Raw genomic sequence first — 20480 nt, 5'->3', positions numbered from 1 at the left:
ATTCTTGATTTAACATTTTTTTATTATAACAAGTTTATATTGTACAGTTCACTATTTTCTTGTGTTTTAGATTCCACGTTCCATGAAGGTTTTTTATAGTTTTTCGTATGTGCTCAGTATGGTTTTCTAAAAACAGTAATAGCCATTATTCATTGTAATATACTAAGTGGGTTTGTAACTCTGTAACTTACTTCTACAGGTTTGCAACATATATAATTATTTGGGCACTCCTTTAGTTCTTTTGGGTTAACTTCAGGATTTTTACACAAATCCTGACGGATACAGTTGTGTTTTCCATACGGTCCGCACGCAATCTTTATTTGTATAGAAACCATTTAGTAGATTTTTCAAAAAGATCGCGTTCATTTTCTATAACTTACGTCTTCATCCTTGCAGCAAATTGTACCATGTGGGCATCCGCTAGCTGGTCCGTTCGAGAGTCCGGTAGCTTGTCCGTTCGAGAGTCCGGTAGCTTGTCCGTTCGAGCGATAAGTGAAATTAATTTTGCAGTTGTCCGACTTAACACAATGAGCCCTTCCATCTGCTTCGCATATTCCATATCCTTGGCAGAGCCCCAGAAAAAATGAGGTTGCACAAAGTACCAAAATCCAGCGTGCCATTTCTTGAAACTGAAGTTGAGACTGATTTGCTAACATACAAAATAGGCGGCCTTTTATAGAAGAATCCATTATTCTCTTATCAGTATTAATACAATTACTATGAAAATCCCATAATTCTGAAAAATTTCAATGAGCTCATAGCTTATCGGAATGGTTTCGAGTGTCTCGACTATTATATACCTGTTACTCTAATAAACAAATTAAATGCAAGATATTGAATATCTATAACAAAGCGAATAATTAGAATTTTAGTAAATATTTTGCTTAAAACAATACATATATGTAACTAGTAGAATAAACGCCAAAACAAGCATAGGACAAAGTTCGAGAGTTGCCGACTCGCGTAACCTGCACAAATATTTAATTATTCATAACTTTAAACAATCACGGCGACGTCAGCATCATCCTTGTAACCCCAGGGACTGGTCCTTCCATTTCCCCCGCCCCGATCCATTTGCGACTCGGCAAACACAATACAAACACACACAAAAACAGGAGGGCAGGATGTGGAGGGGGTTCTCCCGCCTCCTGCGAACGTTTAGCTGCTGTCCTGGCTGCTGCCGCTGATGGTAATAACATTGTCGTAAAATCATGTTTGGCTTATCGTGGGACTCCCGGGACGATGATCCAGGATTTCTGGGGGTATGTCCCGCGCCCGTTGCATTTAAATGCCGGCAACGTGGTGGAGAAACGGCGTGAATTATAGTGGCGTAGGTTAAATGCCGTTAGACAGCCACATAAACTGCGAACCCTTTCTGACAACTGTCTTGGCCAACACAGAAAAAAAAACCGCAAATATATTTATCAATTAAATAAAAAATCTTAACCAATTTATAAATAAATTGGGAGGTATTTTTAAGTTCTGCAACAGCGTTCTGAGTCACTGATTAGGATTTTTTTTTACGTCATCAGATCTTTTCCGTGAAATGTGTATTTTTGGTTTAAGAATAAGATTTTTTTTGGGTTTTTTGAATGATTAACAAACATTTTATATTGATTATGCGATTATGATGAAAGCTTCAGACAAATTCCTCTGTGTAGGAAGTCTTCTAGAATAAATATTGAATAGCTATGTGCGAGTCAAAAAGTTGTTGGACTCTGCTTTTAATTTTTGTGAAATTATTTGCATTCGCCCGCGCACAAAACTAATGCAAAGAAAGTTGGGCCAGCAAGTTGTCCTGGCATCGAGTAACTCACTCCTGCCAATTTTCCTGCTCCTTGGCTTGTTTTCTTGTAATTATCGCTTTTGTTTGTTAGCTGAACTTTTGCCAGGTTTTGGCCGCCGGCTAACATACAAAATTAGCGCTCACCAAAATGACTAAACAATATTTACTATTGCCTGGATGCGGGCGGTGGTTTTGGGCCAATTTCAAGCAACGTCTCAAGACGCTGCCAAAGTGGGCAACATATTGTCGTTGTAGGGCGAACAACATAATTTTCTAATTGGCCAAAGTTGCTGCCAAGTTTTCACCCAGGCCAGACAGACCGAGAAAGCATTTGTTCTCAGTTTCGGTTTGCTAATTCAATTTTAATGCTTGATTTCATATTAATTGAAAACGGCGTTTTGAAAAGATTTTTCAAGTTAAGGGTGGGGTTTGAAATTAAAGTTTTATTTATACATAAAAAGGAGGAAATTTGATTTTTGTGATAATTGGAAGAACTACTCAAAAATCTATATTTCTTTTTATAAATTTCCATAGTTAAATTTAACCAAATTTAAGCTTCTATTTCCGCAGTCAAACTCATTGAACCTTGCCATCTTTAGCCAGTCCGCCTCGACCCCAAGTTGTATTTGCCCAAAGGCTTCTCAAGCCATTCGAAGGCGTTCATAACAGATGACCTCATATTTGCGGCACCCACACCCCGAATCCTGCCCAGAAGTTTGATTTCGAAGACGCTTTTTCTTGTCGCCGCTTTTTATGGCATGCACAAAAGCCAAAAGGCAAACACACTCGAGTCATAAAAAGATGCCTGCAGACAAACAAAGCGACACACGAGCATAGAGCGGGACCAACATAAAGATCAAATGTCAATACAGCGAATCGGGGGAGACGGGCTTCTTCTTGGCTAAATGTGGCCAAAAGGCGGCAGTGGAAAGACAAACAGCAGCGACAGGAAAATGTACAACAGATTCCTAAACGTTGTCATAAAAATGAAATGAAAACAAGCAGAAGGCGGTCAACAAACGGGAAAAGCTAAACTTAAGACATTCAATAAGTTTACTTACGCCGAACTGAACAACAGTCACAAAAAGAAAGAAAGAATCGGTCCTGACCTTTTTATCGCTTTAAATATGTTTATGACCAGGTTTGGGGTGCTCTAGCAAGCCGCTTATAAATCTCTGGGTTTTATGTTTATGTGCACGAAATTGTTTTTAACGGCAATGTGTGTCCATGTAAATTATTAGTTTAATAACGTTTCAGCTTAGGGCAATTATTATAGCTCTTCTGGGATCTTGCTTTATGGGGCTTAAGAAATGATTTTAGGAAGCTTTTTCCAAGAAACAGTTCAATAAGAGAGATTAGCTTACTTTATTAGCTTTATTGGAGTAGAATAATTTCTTAGAAAACTTAAATTAAATAATAATGGCTCTTTATCTCTTTGATTACTTCTTTTATTTATTATGATGGTTAAAACAGTTTGTTTTTTTATAAGCAATAAAAGGTCATATGATTCTTAACTAACTACATTTATCCCATTCAATAAACTAATTTAACAAATCAATCTCCGTCCAGGACATTACCTTCCCCCATCCTTTGAGGCACTCAACGCCTTAATCAAATCACGGTCATAAGGATACCCTCATAAATATGTCAATTAATGGCCCGCCCACCGTCCCTTTGCCGTCTTATCTCAATGAAGACATAAACGCTCTGATATCAATTTATGTCAATGTAAATGTTTCTTTGTTTTTGGCCCGAGATTGGGTATAATGTATGCGAGCCTCGCCACCATTCCAAGGACCATGTGTCGGCGAATCTTAAATGGAGCTTATGAAACTATTAAAAGGCGAGCAGACAAGGCGCACATGTCTCACAAACAAACAAGCAAACAGGATAGTGTTCTGATGGAGGGGAAACCACATAACCTTGGCGTTGGGGGTAATTAGTTTGCTACACGCTCGAGGCGTGCCTTCGTGTCCTGGTCGTGAAGGTCCTGTTCGTCCTGGGCCGCCATGAATAATTCCAGGCGGTGGCAAAAACTTTGACCAGCTGCTCGAAAAGGTTGACAAAACCCCAGGCCAGGCTAACCGCAAGACCAAGACGATGATGATAATGGAGACAATCAAGGAGAAGAAGTGACTGAGTAGATTACTCATACGCACGATTGCCCAGGAACATTAATTATTTAGTCAGTCTCCTCCATTTTTTGCGGTTAATGTTAATTGCCTTTGTCTTAGCTGCATTTGCATAATTCCGCTCTAAACAATAAAAATCTAATTTGGCCCCGTTCGCAATATAATTTCTTGTTAAATTCATAATTGTTAATTTCTGTTGTGCGTTGCCAACACTTGCCGGCATTTTCTTTGGGGCTTAACTTAATTAAGGGCCAAGTGCCATGGTTGCCTTCTCCGTGTGTCCTGCTGCGCTCAATGTCCTGTTCACAAGGGTGGAAAGATTGAGGAGAGTCGTGCATGTGAATGGTCAGTCTGGTCACTGAAGATGACTTCACAAAGGGTGAAAGAATCCTGAGAGCTTTTAATGAACTTGGCACTGGCAGAGATTGCCAGCCAGGGAAAATAATTCTAATAAAAATGAATTTTTGTTTCGGAAAGAAGTAGAGAATTCCACAGAAAATGTTTATACATTTGAATATCCCCTTGGATTACTACAATATAATTTTACAAAATATATAACAAAAGTTAGGCCTTAAGAAAGTAATTCAATTCTACCCATCCATATTTTGTTGTATACCAATTGTGTATTAATCCTGTTGAACTTGTTCAAATATTTTATTATTTAATATTGTGATCTTAATCATCCAAATATTTGTCTTTATTTTGCTGCCTTATTATTTTTTTCTTCCAATAAAATACAATTCTGCATGGCTACGCTACTAAACGATTTTGTTGTTCCTGCCACAATTAGTTTCCCTTCCTCCGAAAGCAACCACAAAATGTGGACCATTAAAAAGCTAAAACTTTAAGCGGTTCTTCACCTTACCGTTCCCTTCCCTTTTTAGGTATTGCCAAGAAACAAAAACCATTAAAACAATTTAATCGCACTCGAGGAAATCTTCGCGAGCCAGAAAGTCGAGCATGAAATGCAAAAGTTTTTATTTTGACGCCTGGCGCCTTCGCTTCTGGCTCCTGATTGTAAATCGTTATCCTCGCGGGACTCGAGTTCGGAGGTGTTTGCTTCGCCGCCGCCCTTACAACTTAATTTTCACATTGGGACATGACTGACACCCGATTCTCCAACCTCCTCCAGTAATTTCCTCGGCACTTTTGTTTAGTTTTTGATTTGACTTTTACTTTTTGCTTGCTGGTTTTTCGGTTTTGCCGGCTAATTATCATCATTTTGGCCAAATGCCTGAAGCGATTTGCCTCGGCCAGGGATTTTATGCTCCGAAGTTTCAACGGCATCAAGGGAATGTCTTAAGGGTGTTTCGGCCATTATGTAGCCATCAAAATAATTTGTTGTTGTGGGGGAAACTTTTTGCTGCCGTGATTTTCATAGCCGAAAAACAATCAAAATTTAATGTGCGGCGCCGCATTTTGATTGAAAAATAAAATACTCAGGATAATCAAATAAATGCCAAAACAACAACAGTCGTTCGAAAAAAAGTGTGCAAAATAAACTGCTCATCATTTTCGGGGCCTGCAGTTCCAGGTCCCTTAACAATCCCCAAAACGAACCCATTCCTAAAAAATGGGATTCCGATTCCACCCGCATTTGCACGATTCGTTAAACAAAGCACACGTTAACAGGAGCGATCCGAAGGACGTTGGATGGGCGGTGGGTGGTTGCTGGGTGGTTGGTGGGTGGTAGGTGGGGCAAGGGCAAACAGACATACTGGGCGGTCAGTTCCAGCAGTTGCCCGCCGGCCATCAGTGGGTTAATAAGGAGGGGTGACCAAATATCTGGCAGCACATTTGCTTATCAAAAATTTGGCAATAAAAAAGGCCGTCCAAGAACTGAGATTCTCATTATTTCGTGAATATTATTAACATTACCAAGAAATATATAAATTTAATTGTGTTTTTTTACTAGCTGCGCTAAATTCCTGAATTTTTTATTAAAAATAAAAATATGTGTGTTATTTTCGGAATATACTTAATCCATATTTTGTTATAAGTAATTTATAAAATTTTATAACATGAAATATTTATTCATGTTTATTAAACGTTTAAAAAGCTTTTTTAGAATTTATAATTTCTAAATGTTTTATTTTAAACGCAATATATTAAGAGCATTTAAACTTCTTTGATCTCCAAATCCCCATTGGTCATCTTTTGGGTGCGGTCCATCAAATGCTTTTAACTTTTATTTGTGTAATACATTTTTTGTTCATGGCTGCGGCAGAGTTCTTGTTGCTGCTTTTGTTTGCTAGCTACAACTGTCGTTTTGGGACAGGGTCCAAAAAAAAACCAAGCAAAGTCGGAAAAAATATACGAAAAACAAGAAGAAACGTTGCAAAATTGTTGGCAAATATTGAATTTGCAACATATTCGACTCATATGTCACACCGAAACGGTGGAAGCTGTCGCGAGTGAGTAACAAAAGGTTTCTGTTTACCAACATTTGCATTTTGTTGCAGAAAGGGGAGCAGTGCTTACCTTTTTTAGGAGTTGCCCAAAAACAGAGTTGACCAGCAGGATGACGAATTGAACGGCAAAGTGAGAAGAGATGGTGGCTGTCCGAGAAAAATATCAAATGCAGCGCAGCTGTTGGGCAAATAGTGAGACATTAATTTTAATTGTTGTGTTAGGACAGGAAAGTATAAAAAAGGAAGGACTTTAAACTTTGTAAAATAGCTAAAGGGATCAAAAAACTGCTAAAAATAAGGTGCAATTTAATGTTATTGTAGTGTTTCCAGTGCTTTGATGTTTTATTTGCGATAAGCTCAATACTTTATATGTAATTATATTTGTTCAGTTAATATAATTGTAGGTAAGCCAATTTTAAAACGATATCATTGCAATAACTATTCTCCCTAGTATTAGTTTTACCTTTCTTCTCATCCTTTTTCTATGTTTTCAACCCTTTAGGAATTACCCTTTTGGCAAAACAATAAAAAGGAGCATATATTTAAATAACAGTTGCTATCAACACCGTCACACGCTTTTCCCAGCATTTGCAACTCAATTCCACTCACATAACCCCTTAAGCACCTTTGTCCGGCAAAAATATTTGAGAAAAGATGGGAAAAAAGGAGAAACTGCGGTCCAAGTAACTATAACATTTAAGCGGCTTTGGGCAAAGTTGTGAGCCATTTGATAGCCTCTGGCTTTTCAGGAGTTTTCCCTTACCTCAACTCTTTTTAAACTCTATAAAAGTGTTTTCATATGTTGGTATACAAATAAAATGTGCGAGCTTTTTATTTTTATGGCTGACAAGTGGCAAGGTTGAGGCCAGGACGCCTAAATCATGTAAAGGATTTGCGTTTTATCATGTCTTGGGGCAGGCTTTTGGGTTTCGCTCGCCTTTTCGGTTTCACCTCGCCAGAAGTTGACAGGAAATTGAAAATTTCCAGCAGACATCATGTGTGTGTTTGCCGGGTTCGAAGTGTCAGCGATCCGATTCCCAAGGAGGCCAATAACATTTACGCTAATTTGATAATCTGTTCACGCACAAGGACCAGACATTTGCATGGTCCTGATGGATCCTGGTCGTCCCTAATTGGCTGCAATGGGACTCCAGGGACCTCAGAGAATGTTTATGTTCTGTTTCTGTATGCGAATCCTGCGGATGGACCCTTTTTGTGCCCTATCAGCGCGTTATCATCGCGTTTCCCTTCACTCTTGAGCGAACCGAAACACTTTCGGTCTGTGGTCAGCGAGTTTATTATTTTGTCCTTTATTTTTATGCCCGCTTATCGCTTTGTTGCTGGCCAGAAAGCTGTTTCGACCAGCAAAAAAGTCCGTTTTGGTAATCGCTTTTACACGCTTGACTTCAGCTGAAATTAGCTGCGGGTTCAGGATTTGTTTCGCTCTTGTTTGGGGTCAGAGGTTGGTTAAATAAATTAGATGTATCTGAATATAATTATTTACTTTGGTTGCGGAAATGCTTAGAAGGCTTTAAATAACTGCTTTATGGTTGGAACCTTTTTCAGTTCATTTCAAAACCCAAAATATAAATTTAATTTTGTATCTTATAAACTTAATACCATATTAAATTATTTTAGTAAGCATTTTTTCGCCCGTGAAACTCCTTTTAGCCCGAAACACAAGTTCCTAAATGTTCTGTCTGTTCCACATCTCCTTTTCATTAGCCGTCGTCTTTTCCCCTCTAAAATTGGCTCGCATCAACGGAAATGTTGGGCCAGCCCACATGGCGTATGAGCAATCTGCTTCCCTTCGACACACACAAAAGCATACGCCCCGTGGGCATTTCTGTGTATGGGCATATGTATGTGTGAGTGTATGTGTTGGTGTCCTGGTGTGCGACAAGATTTATGTGTGTTTTCTTTTTCTGTCGGCGAACATTTTAACGCCTGCAAATTTGCTAATTAATTAGTTTAAATGCTCAAGGAGAGCTGGCTAAAGATATAATTATAATGGAAATCGAGTTGTGTGCGGCATATAGATCTATTTCAGTTCCTTTACGAAGGATAAACCTTATAACACTCCAAAATTAATGCGTTTATGAGTGACTCACACACAGACGAGGAAAAAAGCTTTAAAAAAAGGGGGCGAGGAAAAACACGCGCGCGTTCTTACACGCATGTAATTTGTGGGAAATTTGTTCAACCCTTTTCCGGCACTTTTCGCATACTTTTGTGGTAAATAAAGGCAAAATTAATTTAACGCGTGTTTTTCCTGGGTCCCTGCATAATGGAATTGATTTAAGGTTATTAATATGAGCACTCTGGGTACCAAAAAAAAAAATAAAAGTTAACATGGAAAAAAGCAAAGAATTCGGGGAGATGCCTAAGTAAATGTTTGTAGCTGCTGTTGCTACTGCGGCTTTTGGCAACCTTTAACGTCAATTTTATGCAAATTATGTTGTTTCGCCTGCAGATTTCCACTGGGGAGGATGGATGTCTCGTTTTTGGGCGAAGGAGGCGTGGCATTTTCGAAACGACGGGGCGTCGCAGTAAAGTTTTTGGAGTGCTGGGGAGTGTTGTTATTGAAGTTTCCCGAGGTGGCGTCTGTCGACTGCTCACTGCTGACTGCTGACTTATTCAATAAGCCAAGTTGAAGTATGCTCCATTATATATTTGTTGGTGGCTGCGGCCGGAGCTGCTTAAGCAAATACCGTGTGCTCGTGTATGCAAAAAGTGCAAATAATAATAATAAAGAGTACTTATTGTTTGATTTATGTGTCTGTGTGTGCACAATGCTGGCCAAACCAAGGATGAGCTATGTTTTGGATTCAAGATGAAAGGGAGGTCCTTTTTCCCAAACTTATATCTTTGCAAGAGGGTCTATGATATGCTGTTTGCTTGGTTTAATTGAGTTATAGATGGAAAATGTATAAAGGTTTTTTATTGTATAGTACATTTTAATGGATGGAAAGAATTTGAGATTATTTGCTAATTTAAATAACACATAGAGTTTATTTCTCTGTTAAATATATTTATACATTTTAAATAAGCTTCTTTCATTAGGTTAAATACATTTGTTATTTAACCTTTATCTAGTAAGTTATAAAAACTGCCCTCTTTTGCAGTGGAAACTGCTTAATTTTGAAGCCTCTTTCGCACTCCCCAACTTCTCATGGCTAATCCTCCACCATCAGTTTCCCCTGCTAACCAGCAATGAAAAACCCCCGATAAAGTCACCTTTATTTGTCAGTCTTAGGCTCCCCTGAGTCAACTGTCAAGTCCTTCCTTTTGAGGCACGTTCCTTTGCCTTTCACACAATCCCGAAGCGTTAAACCGCACACACCTATCACGACCATGATGATGTTCCCTTTCTTATTTTCTTATTTTTTGTTTTTGTTTTTGGTGCTGTTTTTGTTGTTCCACCGTGCGGATGGCTAAGTGAGCCATTTATCTTCGCTGGAACCTCAAGCGCGACATAACAGCAATACCAACAACGCGGACTACAACAATCACTTCCTACAGGCGTCATCCAATCCTCAATAATACCGCTTTCGAAATAAAACGATTTATATGGCGCAACAACAAAATGCCAATAGAGGTGCACGCAGAACAGGAATCGAAATTACACGTAGGGAAAAATTTATTTAATTACTATAAAGGTAAATAACGAAATTCCTTTTCAATTATTAATGTATTTACAGCTTTACTTCAAATTCGTATAAATGTTTTGGTTGTGCTGCCAATTAAATAGAAATAGTTTCTATTGTGGATACACCCTCTTTATATTTTTTACCAGTGTATCACTGTTACTAGAATCCTGTCGAATATTCCTTTTTCCCGTTTTATTCGGCCTTATCCAGACCAACATCAATCGAACAGCCGCAAAAGCAAGTAGTAAATGAAACCCCTGTTCAAAAAAAAAAAAAAAAAAGAGAAACCGAAGTAAAATCGAAGATTGCTATCTTTGACGGCTTGTTTTCCTGCCCATTCTGCCCGGTCAGTGGGCGGGGGGCGTGGCAGCTATTATGTATTGGCGTTGAAACAATTTGAACAACAGTCGTCGCCGTCTCCGAAGGAGGGAGACACAGGAAAAAAAAAAACAAATGAAAGGAAGTCGTTTAAAAGTACAAACGGACATTATTTATCGCTCAAACCATTTAGCCGCAGAAACTACCCAAGAATAAGAGCCAAAAAACAGGAAAAGGCCACGAGGAGCAAATCCGAATGCGAATCCGAGTCCAAGTCCTCAGGAACCCACCCACTTGTCCACCTCGTGTTGTTGTGTCTACTTAGTTGTAATAAATGGAAAAACGCAAAGAGCGAAGAGTCCTCGCCACAATGCGTTGCATATAATTTCTATTCGAGTTTCGGTTGGTTTCAGAGGGTGAATGAGGTGGATTGAGCCGGACCAGCAATTGGATTTTAGGATAGCGACTAAGGGCAATCGATTGATTTCTGCTTGCTTAAGCAGTTTTCCCAATAAGTAATTTACAGTTGTCATTAAGTGGGAAAACATTTGGGTGTTTTGGGGCAGAGGAAGTGCGTGCGGAAAGTTGGTCGAGATGGACTTTTGTTTTTCGAGTACAATTGTTGGAAAGAACGTATGGTTAAAATAATGGTAAAATCAATGAAACAAGATTATAGCGTCGTTGTTTTTTTATCGAACAAGCATGTTTTAGTTAATTTTTTTTGACAATTTTTTTTTTTAATTTTCATGACACAACCTCCTTTGAAAATTTCAAAAATTGGGATTTCTGAAAAATGATCAAAATTCACTAATTCCAAGTCCATAACTTTTCTAAGTTTAATCTGATTTCGAGGTGGCATACCTCTAAAAGTTTCTATTTTAATTCTCTTACCAACTGCATCATTACAAAATTTTATAAAAATGTTAATAAACAATGTCATCATCATATAATATGACAGATAATGTTATTTCAAACAAAAGTTGTAATAAATTAGAAGGTGTATTCTTATGCTTCTTTAAATACGAACCAGACTATTCAAATTCGTCTGCTCCAACACCTTTCTATTAGCACATCCATCCCAGTGGAACCCTCAACATTGGTCCTTTTTTGAATGTGTCACATGGAACAGAGTTGCGAAATCCTTGTTCAGATCCGCAGCTAACCCCCGAACCCATAATCCCGCAGACAGCCAGAGAAACCGGGAGTGAGCAGCTGAGTTCTGGAGCAAGGGGAAGAGTCAGCTAGCCACGGGCATCTTATCGCCCTAAACCACTTTAGTGTCAGTCCCGCTGACAGCGGTCCAACCTCGACTCGTGAACATTGTCGCCTTTTTGCTTGGAAGCTGGAATGAGTCGGGGATTCCGCTGGAGTCCACTGTTGTCTCTTAACATGGCCAGTGGTCTTGTCGACATTGCGATAACAAAACACACAAACCCATACAGAGGAAAAGATACGAAAAAAAAGGAATTTTACGCTCTTGGCCATAATGAGGGTGATTTTCGTATTTGTGGTAGATTTGTCCACTTAGCAGGAATGACCAGGCCGAGGAGCAAAGCTGTTGCAATTTGCTGGCAAATCATTTGTACATTTCCACAGTGGATTACGGTTTTGCCGGCTTCTGTTCCCCAGCCACCGATTCCTGATTCCTGATGATAATGCTCATAATTTGTGAGGCCTGCATATATTTTTGGGCACTTTTTTTTAGGCCATGATATATGCGCCAGCATGCTTCAACCATGATTTGTGCTAATGAGTGAGAAATGGTGGGTGGGTGTCCGTTTTCGTCTAGGTTTTCATGGGAAAATCCGAAAACGAAACCGAAAGCTGGACAGATTCTTGCATTTAATTGGCATTTTTATGCGCGGAGTTAGGGGGAAAGTTTTTTAATAAAGACCCAGTCGAAATAAAACCAAACCTCTCTTCATTCCAACTCAGTTGATTTTCATTTTCATTTGCCCATTTAGTCAGCGACCTCAAGTGCGGGTTTTCGACCGGCATTCCGGCATTTTGTCTCCCTCGGTGTGCACACAGTTGTCTACGGATTTTCAATATTATTTGCTGCAGTCTTCCGATATACAAAAGTCCCCTTTCCCCCCAAACCCGACCATCTGCTACCATCATCTTGGGTCTCCATTGTGGGTGTGAAATCGTGGAAACGAACGAAAGCGAACGCTGACTGACTGCCGCTGTCAACGGGAGCCAAACGAACTCATTGTAACCGCCTTCAATTGGGCATTTTATTTTATATTTGAATTTTAAAATTCCTTCCGCTTCGGCGACAGGCGAAAGGGCCACAGGAAAATGGACAATTTGTGTTTGTGGCAATTGATTGGCAAATACTGTCCGGCCAAATGGTTGAGGCGAAAAGGTTTGCTGATTAATTCGCAGTGACAGCAAGTCAGAGTTAAAGGAAAAAGGGTCTCTCATCGGGAAAGGTACTTGAAGAGGAAAATATATTCAAAAAGCGCTGTCAATGCAGAGGAAAGTATTTTAGTTTTGGATAAACTTTAAACAGTTTATTCAAGAAAGATTTTTAATGTTAATTGATCTTTGCCTGGTTTAAATTTATAGATATTAAACAATCTAGAAAACCCTTATGCTTCTCAGATAATCCCTTAGGATAAGTTGAGTCATGCTAACCGATTAAACTCGTAAGAAGTTCCTTAACTCCCCATAGCAATTCATCCATAGCCGCACGCTCCATTTGAGCGTCTTAAAGTCGGCGATAAAAGCAGAAACTTGCTCAATGCCAACTTGCATGCAAATTACAAGCAATAAAACGTGGCACATTCCAATGCTTAGGCAAACTTCTGCCACAAGGCTCCCGAGCCCGAGGAGATTATTCTTTATTGTTTAGAGAATGACAGAAACAAGAAGCAGAGGGACGAGAGTCCTTGTGGCAATTCGCACATCATGCGATTGGCATTGAGATTGCGACTTGGTATCGGGCAATTCCCAAAGCTGTCATATGCGAGGACAACAAACACACCCGACTCGAGGGATATGCAAATTTGTCATCCAGTAAACCAAACAGAGAACACATATAAAGGAGTGAAATAATCATAAAAACGTCAGGCTCAGTCGGTTGGTGGGGCGAAAGAATCCTGAATTGAATTTTTATCTATTGTATTGGCAATAAAGTCACATTGTCACAGCATGTATAAAATGATTATTGTTTACTCTTCCCCACTCTTTGTGTCCATTCCCTTTTTTTGAGGAGGAGAAATGGCAAAAAGTTGAGGTACGGGCTCAACCGGGATTTGAACCCGGGACCTCTCGCACCCAAAGCGAGAATCATACCCCTAGACCATTGAGCCGCTTAAGAGATGGTTGAAAATTTTTTAATTTTTCAACTTAAAAAAGCGTAGAAAATTTGGTTCACCTTTAGGCCATCTAAATACTCGTTCGGAATGTATAATAGGTGATTTTATGTCACTGAAATGAGGGTTAACCGGTTTCAATCGTTTCTTTTACGTAAGCTGCATGAATGCATAATTTGGCTTAAAATAGTTAACCCATTCAAGTTTTAGTTGTGTTAACATTAACATTAAACTTTAAAAATAAAACATTTCAAAGTTATATTTACATATGAATATGTTATATTTGAAACATCTATTTCAAAATATCGGATGGCAATAATGTATATTCAAACACATCTGGTGATCATATGGTAATAGAAGATTAAAAATGAAATTATGGTTTAAATAATGTATCCCTCTAATTAAAATTGCTTCCCATTGCCTATTAAAATTTGAACACTAAATTAAAATAATAATAATATGTTTAATTTAATGCTGTTCGTAAGGGGTTAATTGTGATGGAACTATTGAGCCCTTTCAAGTTTCTTGTAAGGCCCTCGAAATCGCGTCAATTTATGAAGGGGATGTAGCTCAGATGGTAGAGCGCTCGCTTAGCATGTGAGAGGTACGGGGATCGATGCCCCGCATCTCCAGTTGGTTTCCTTTTTTTCCATCAGATCCCCATTTTATTTTTATTTAATTAGAGCAAAATAAAAGGTTGAACTCCAACTTACCCTCATCAGCATATCGCTGATTTATTGACTTTTAAACACTGCAGTTGGCTCCCATTATTTTTCGTAGCACGGCAGCTGACTCATCAAATTTTGTTTTGTCTCCGGCGCTTTTGGCATGCTTTTAATTTAATTTGAAAAGTTTTGCATGCCCATTTGGCACATTTAACCCCTTGCCTAGCTTGGGGCCGCCCAAAAAAGAAAATAGACGAAAAAAATGGAAAGGAATATCATAAATAATGATGATAACTGTCTAAAGTTTTCAGGGCATGCTTTGGTACAAATAGCCACTCCCGACGCCCACACTAAATGCAATTAACTGGACAGAGGGAAAAACAGAGAAGAAAAATATGACAATTAGGCGCGAACTAATTGATGGTGGCAGGGGAAAATTACAGGGATTAGAAAGGACCAATAAAAAATTTAATTGGATATTTAAGGGAAGCAGGAAAATTTATTTCAAGATGATATAAAGTTTGGTAAATGTAAAGAAAGTTGTTTCTCAGGCTTCGAAATAAATTAAAGCAGATTTCAAAAGTGTTTTAAAAACTTCGCTGATATTTTCTATTTTAGATCTCAAAATTTGTTCCCCAACATATTTCATCTTATCTAGCCAGATATTCTTTCTACTACTTTTTTAAAGCTTTTATAACAGCCCCACCCATTTGGCACATTTCTTTCTCTAGCACTTTTTTGTTCTTTGGCTGGCTCAAGTTTTTGGTCGTTATAAATCACAAGACTGAATCCATCGGAGATTTATGAGCTGCTAAATATGCTGGCGAAACAACAGGCGAATATCGCAGCCTGGACATTTTAGCCAAAAAACTTTGTCCACCTATCAAACTTTAAACGCAATTATCATATATGTATGTATGACAGATGGATGTATATATATGAATATCCTGTGGTGGAGTCTGTGTTCTCCTTCTGTGTTGTTTTTTACTTGCGCAGATAAACAAAACAAGGTCCTAAATAAACAAAATGAGAAAAAGAACGAGCAGAAAATAAGTAAAAAGTTGCACCAGACAAAAATACAATTTGATTTTAATTGAAAAACAGCAAGAACAATGTATGTAAGCCCGAAAATGGAAAATAAAGGTGCAAAATGGATGGAATATGTCTGAGCATGTGAAGGATAGATAACTGAGGAGGATATGTGATAAATACAATTAGTATTTCAAGACCAGAATTTTGGTTGGATCATTTTGGATTCAGATGTGTAACCTTTGACATCAAATCTTTTATAAATTTATCCAATTAAGTGCAAATACTCTTAGTCACCTTTTGATCCTTGTTTTCACCTCAGTGTCCTTAACCCAACCGCACTTAAAATGCCATTAACAAAGGCACAAACAATTTTTACACTTTGCGTGCCAAGAAGAGCAACTAAGGCAAACAAAAACAACAAACTAACCCCACAAAAATAAGAGCAAGCCAAATAACAACAACACTCAACACTCCTACCAAAATAGCAACAAACTGAATTTTCTTTTTATTTATTTTTTCAGCAACTTTTTACCTTTTTTCCAACTCATTTTCAAGTGTTTCCACTTAGTTGGCTGTTGTTGTTGGGCAAAGCCATTAGGATGGGACAGATGGGGTCAGAGAGTTGGGTCCTCGGCAATCTTGATGGGGTTAGCATTGTTTTTGTTGCCTTAAGTCAACAAGGCCGGGGGTTAATGAAAGTTGGCTTGAAAGCTTCGAGGTTGCTTCACGGTTTGCTGCTTAAGTTGTTGCAATACCTTGGTGAGCAAAAAAGGAGAAAGGAAGAGAGTGTGTAGATCTGGGGATAATATTTAAATGGTTTCCTAGTTATAACCATTTTATTTTAGACAAAAGTATTTATATGTCTTAGCTTAAATTGTTTATGGATATCCTCCATAATTTTTTCCTCCATAATTTTATCGTAGTTTCCGTGGTGTAGTGGTTATCACATCCGCCTAACACGCGGAAGGCCCCCGGTTCAATCCCGGGCGGAAACAGGTAATAATTTATTTTACTGAGTTTAAATTGAACTACTTACCAGTACTTCGTATAAGCCAACTACAGTCGAATCCCGATAATTCGTACCCCGCTAAATCGAAAATCGCGATAATTCGTAAAAAAAACTCTGTTCCCTTGAAAAAAATCCCTTAAAAAAAATCTCGATAAATCGAATTCCCGTCTAATTCGTAAAAAAGTGATCCCCTTGCCATTTCGAATTATCGGGACTCGACTGTAATAGATTATCCATCCATAAGTTCGTTTGTATAAATTTTTTTTTAATTGGACCAGTGATATATACATACACTGCCCCGCAACTGAATAGGTTCATGATCTCAGAGGAAGTAATTTGTCTATAACTTCTAAACCAGTGTACCGATTTCCAAAATTTTTTTTTTTTAACTCTTGAATCATTTTATTATAAAATGCTGAAGAAGGTTTTTCAAAAACATATTATTTATTCCTTATTTAATTTATTCTTCTGAAAGGTTAACAAAATGCATGATTTTTTTTTCGGTCATCTGAATAGGTTCAACCTAAAACAATTAAAATTATTTAAGTAACTAAGGATAATATTCATATTTTTTGAACTTAGCTGATACTTATGAACATTTTTAAAGTACATTTTACTAATTTTAATAAAAAGTGAACCTTCCGTTGTCCGATATAACATCATATACACGACCGGGAAGCGAGCTATACGAATTGTGCAGTATTTGCAGTGAAATTGTTGTCCAGGCTATTTTAAGTGCCTTAACTAAAGTTTTTTGCAATAAAATTACCTGCCTCCTTCATATATCTTGCGCGATAGCAACCCCTATACGATTTCGATTATATTAAGGTCAGGTGAATATGGGGGCCATTCAAGTAAATCCACATTTTGAGCCTTAATCCACTCTTTTACCACCCTAGCTGTATGATGGGAGCGTTATCGTACTGGTAAGACCATTTGATAAAGTGAAAAGTACTTAAATAATCAGGAAACGCAGCCTTTATGATAGATTTGTAGGTTTCCGCGCTCGTTTTGCAAGTAACAAATTAAAGGTCGCAAGTGCCAAAGACTGATACCGACTCCCACACCTAAATCAATTTAATTTAGAAGCGTAAATCAATAGCTACAACTATTATTATCACGATCTTCGAAAGGAAGAGCATTTCCTTAGCCGTCGACATAGCTGTGAGGGTGGGGTAATGGTGTGGGGGTCGGTATCAGTCTTTGGCACTTGCGACCTTTAATTTGTTACTTGCAAAACGAGCGCGGAAACCTACAAATCTATCATAAAGGCTGCGTTTCCTGATTATTTAAGTACTTTTCACTTTATCAAATGGTCTTACCAGTACGATAACGCTCCCATCATACAGCTAGGGTGGTAAAAGAGTGGATTAAGGCTCAAAATGTGGATTTACTTGAATGGCCCCCATATTCACCTGACCTTAATATAATCGAAATCGTATAGGGGTTGCTATCGCGCAAGATATATGAAGGAGGCAGGTAATTTTATTGCAAAAAAACTTTAGTTAAGGCACTTAAAATAGCCTGGACAACAATTTCACTGCAAATACTGCACAATTCGTATAGCTCGCGTCCCGGTCGTGTATATGATGTTATATCGGACAACGGAAGGTTCACTTTTTATTAAAATTAGTAAAATGTACTTTAAAAATGTTCATAAGTATCAGCTAAGTTAAAAAAATATGAATATTATCCTTAGTTACTTAAATAATTTTAATTGTTTTAGGTTGAACCTATTCAGATGACCGAAAAAAAATCATGCATTTTGTTAACCTTTCAGAAGAATAAATTAAATAAGGAATAAATAATATGTTTTTGAAAAACCTTCTTCAGCATTTTATAATAAAATGATTCAAGAGTTAAAGAAAAAAAAATTTTGGAAATCGGTACACTGGTTTAGAAGTTATAGACAAATTACTTCCTCTGAGATCATGAACCTATTCAGTTGCGGGGCAGTGTACATACTTCCCCTTCTTCAAATACTAAATGTGTTATCTATAAATATCATTTAAATATATTTATAGCTGCATCATGGCCTTAAACTTATCGCGTTGTTTTTGCTTCAAAGCCTCGTGTTTCTTGCGTTCAACATTTTTGATTAGGAACTCTTGGAATTTCCTACGCATGGCCAACGAAAGGCCTGTATTTCTTAGGTCCAATTTCTCGAGAACTTTATTGCAACTAATGATCTTCATTAGGTGCTTGCCAAAGTCCTAGAACAAATTTGTTTAGAAAGGGTTGTATTAAGCATTTTGAAAAACCCACCTCTCCCAGAGAGTTATTTGATAAGTCTATGTCCAATAATGTGGTGTGCTGGCAAATAAGCATCATGAACAATTTTGTTATGGTTTCGGTAATGCCACAAGTTCCCAAGTCCAGCTCTTTAATGGGCATGACCTGAAGGGTATTGAAGATCGCAGCAGCACCATCACTTTGAATGGGATTCAAGCGCATGATTAATTGTTGGAGGGGTACATGTCTTAGTGTGCGACTCAGGATGTAGGCACCTTCTTCAGCTGAAAATGAATCAAAATTAAATATTATAAATATTTACTACGAAATCGGTTAACCTACTGATCTTATTGTTGGTCAAATCGAGGACAGTTAGAGTGCCAAAGGACTCCTTGCCGCAGGTCTCTAAGAAGCATCGTATTCCCGCATCCCCCACCGCACAGTGGAGCAAGGACATCTCGGTCAGATGGTGGCATCCCTTATCCAGACTGCGGGCCAGGAATCGCAGTTGATACGGCATCAGCTTCGTGTTGTGCAGACTGAAAAGCGATGAAATTTCAGAAAATACAATTTGGAGAACCCATTCCTCACCAGAACTTCCTCAACTCGTGGCACTGGCTGAGTCCCTTGGTCAAATGCAGAATATCCTTGACAGTCAACTGGTTGCAACCCATTTGGTAATTGCAGCCGGCCGTCTTGGTGCTGTAACTCAGTCGCAGTTGGCGTAAATCCGGCAGATTGCTCAGCAGGTAATCAAGTGGAATGTGATCTGCAGATGGTTGGAAAAACTTGTGAATAAAACGAAGCATATATGCTCTTAAATAATTAAAATAATTTAAAATTCACTTTAAAATGTCTCATAAAGAGTTTAGTTTTTTTTCAGTATGAACAATGTTGTGTCAATAGTAAATATTATTGAAATTGAAATAATTTATTTTCATGTTAATATAAAAACTATTCGATTGAAAAATAGTAGAATAAAGCATTCGGATAGCAATAATTAATTTTGTAATTTAAGGGTATGTTATACTCTTACTCACCATTTGCATCGGTTGTGGGCGGGGCGGGCTGAAGGAAACTTATATCCAACTGATTTATGTACGCCGCGCAGATGTCCAGGACGACCTGCACGTTGCCTTCCTGCTCGTAGTCGGCCGTCGGCAGGTTTTCAATAAACTCCTGAACATGTCGCTCCATGTAGATGTTGATCCAGGGCCGCTCCCTGCCCCGCGCCTGAATTGGGGCGCTCCGCCATCGATAGCCGTAGCAGCGCTGCCAGAAGAAGTCCTCGCGGATGTGGGCGCTGAGCAGCTGCAGCGGCAGCTGGGTGTCCAGGTGGCTCAGGAGGTAGTTGCGGTCCTCCCGTCGCTTCAGCTGGCGGTACAGCGGCAACTCTGCGGATGAGCAATATTTGGATAGTTTCAGAATCGAAGGTGCCTTTGGTTTTGGCTACCATATTATTTAAACTACTTAAATAATATCCAGAAAATTTACAACAATTAAAAATTATATAAATTTAATATAAAAAGTAATTGTAACTAAATTTAACGTTTGAAAATAACTCTAACAATTATTATTTTCTGCAAAAGTGTTGTCACGTGTACTAGCTATTTTTTAGCCATATGCTCACCACTCCAGTTCTCAACGATGGCATCGAGCACAAGATGTCGCAGACTTTTCGCTTGATTTGCCTGGCCCTCCTGGACTTCTTGGGGGCTCTGGATTGTGTCCAATGATTTACATCCGACTTTGGGCAACTTGACATCGGTGAGATTGAAGTAGGCCTTGAAGGTGTCAATGGAAACGGTGCTGGGGAACTCGCAGTACGTGAAATCCATTTGAATTAATTCAGTTAGTTTCTCGAAATTTGCAAACTGCAGATAGTGATACAGTTAAAAGATAAATAATGTTTTTCAGTCCGGCTT

The 20480-nt window shown here is 38.5% G+C and overlaps 2 protein-coding genes and 3 non-coding genes across 5 annotated transcripts; 2 read left to right on the top strand and 3 right to left on the bottom strand.

Moving 5' to 3' along the window:
* Window positions 1–93: 93 nt before the first annotated feature.
* Window positions 94–14343, bottom strand: LOC108091932. The gene is made up of 4 exons (XM_017191318.1): window positions 14331–14343; window positions 381–670; window positions 192–314; window positions 94–126 (listed from the first exon to the last, which is right to left on the bottom strand). Exons 2-4 carry the CDS (start codon window positions 654–656, stop codon window positions 94–96), a joined length of 432 nt encoding a protein of 143 aa, XP_017046807.1. The 5' UTR covers window positions 657–670; window positions 14331–14343.
* Window positions 13543–13614, bottom strand: Trnap-ugg. The gene has a single exon. It is a non-coding gene; the product is annotated as a tRNA-Pro (tRNA).
* Window positions 14177–14249, top strand: Trnaa-agc. Its single transcript has one exon. It is a non-coding gene; the product is annotated as a tRNA-Ala (tRNA).
* A 1893-nt stretch (window positions 14344–16236) lies between the features above and the next one.
* On the top strand, window positions 16237–16309 carry Trnav-aac. Its single transcript has one exon. It is a non-coding gene; the product is annotated as a tRNA-Val (tRNA).
* A 2032-nt stretch (window positions 16310–18341) lies between these two features.
* On the bottom strand, window positions 18342–20471 carry LOC108091930. Its single transcript, XM_017191316.1, has 6 exons — window positions 20186–20471; window positions 19596–19949; window positions 19147–19324; window positions 18898–19094; window positions 18589–18839; window positions 18342–18536 (listed from the first exon to the last, which is right to left on the bottom strand). The coding sequence occupies exons 1-6, from the start codon at window positions 20391–20393 to the stop codon at window positions 18342–18344; spliced, it is 1383 nt and encodes a 460-aa protein (XP_017046805.1). The 5' UTR covers window positions 20394–20471.
* Window positions 20472–20480: the final 9 nt, after the last annotated feature.

This window comes from Drosophila ficusphila, unplaced genomic scaffold (assembly GCF_018152265.1).
Source record: "Drosophila ficusphila isolate 14025-0441.05 unplaced genomic scaffold, ASM1815226v1 contig_791, whole genome shotgun sequence".
Lineage (NCBI taxonomy): Eukaryota > Metazoa > Arthropoda > Insecta > Diptera > Drosophilidae > Drosophila > Drosophila ficusphila.
This window is presented reverse-complemented; position numbering and strand designations above follow the sequence as displayed.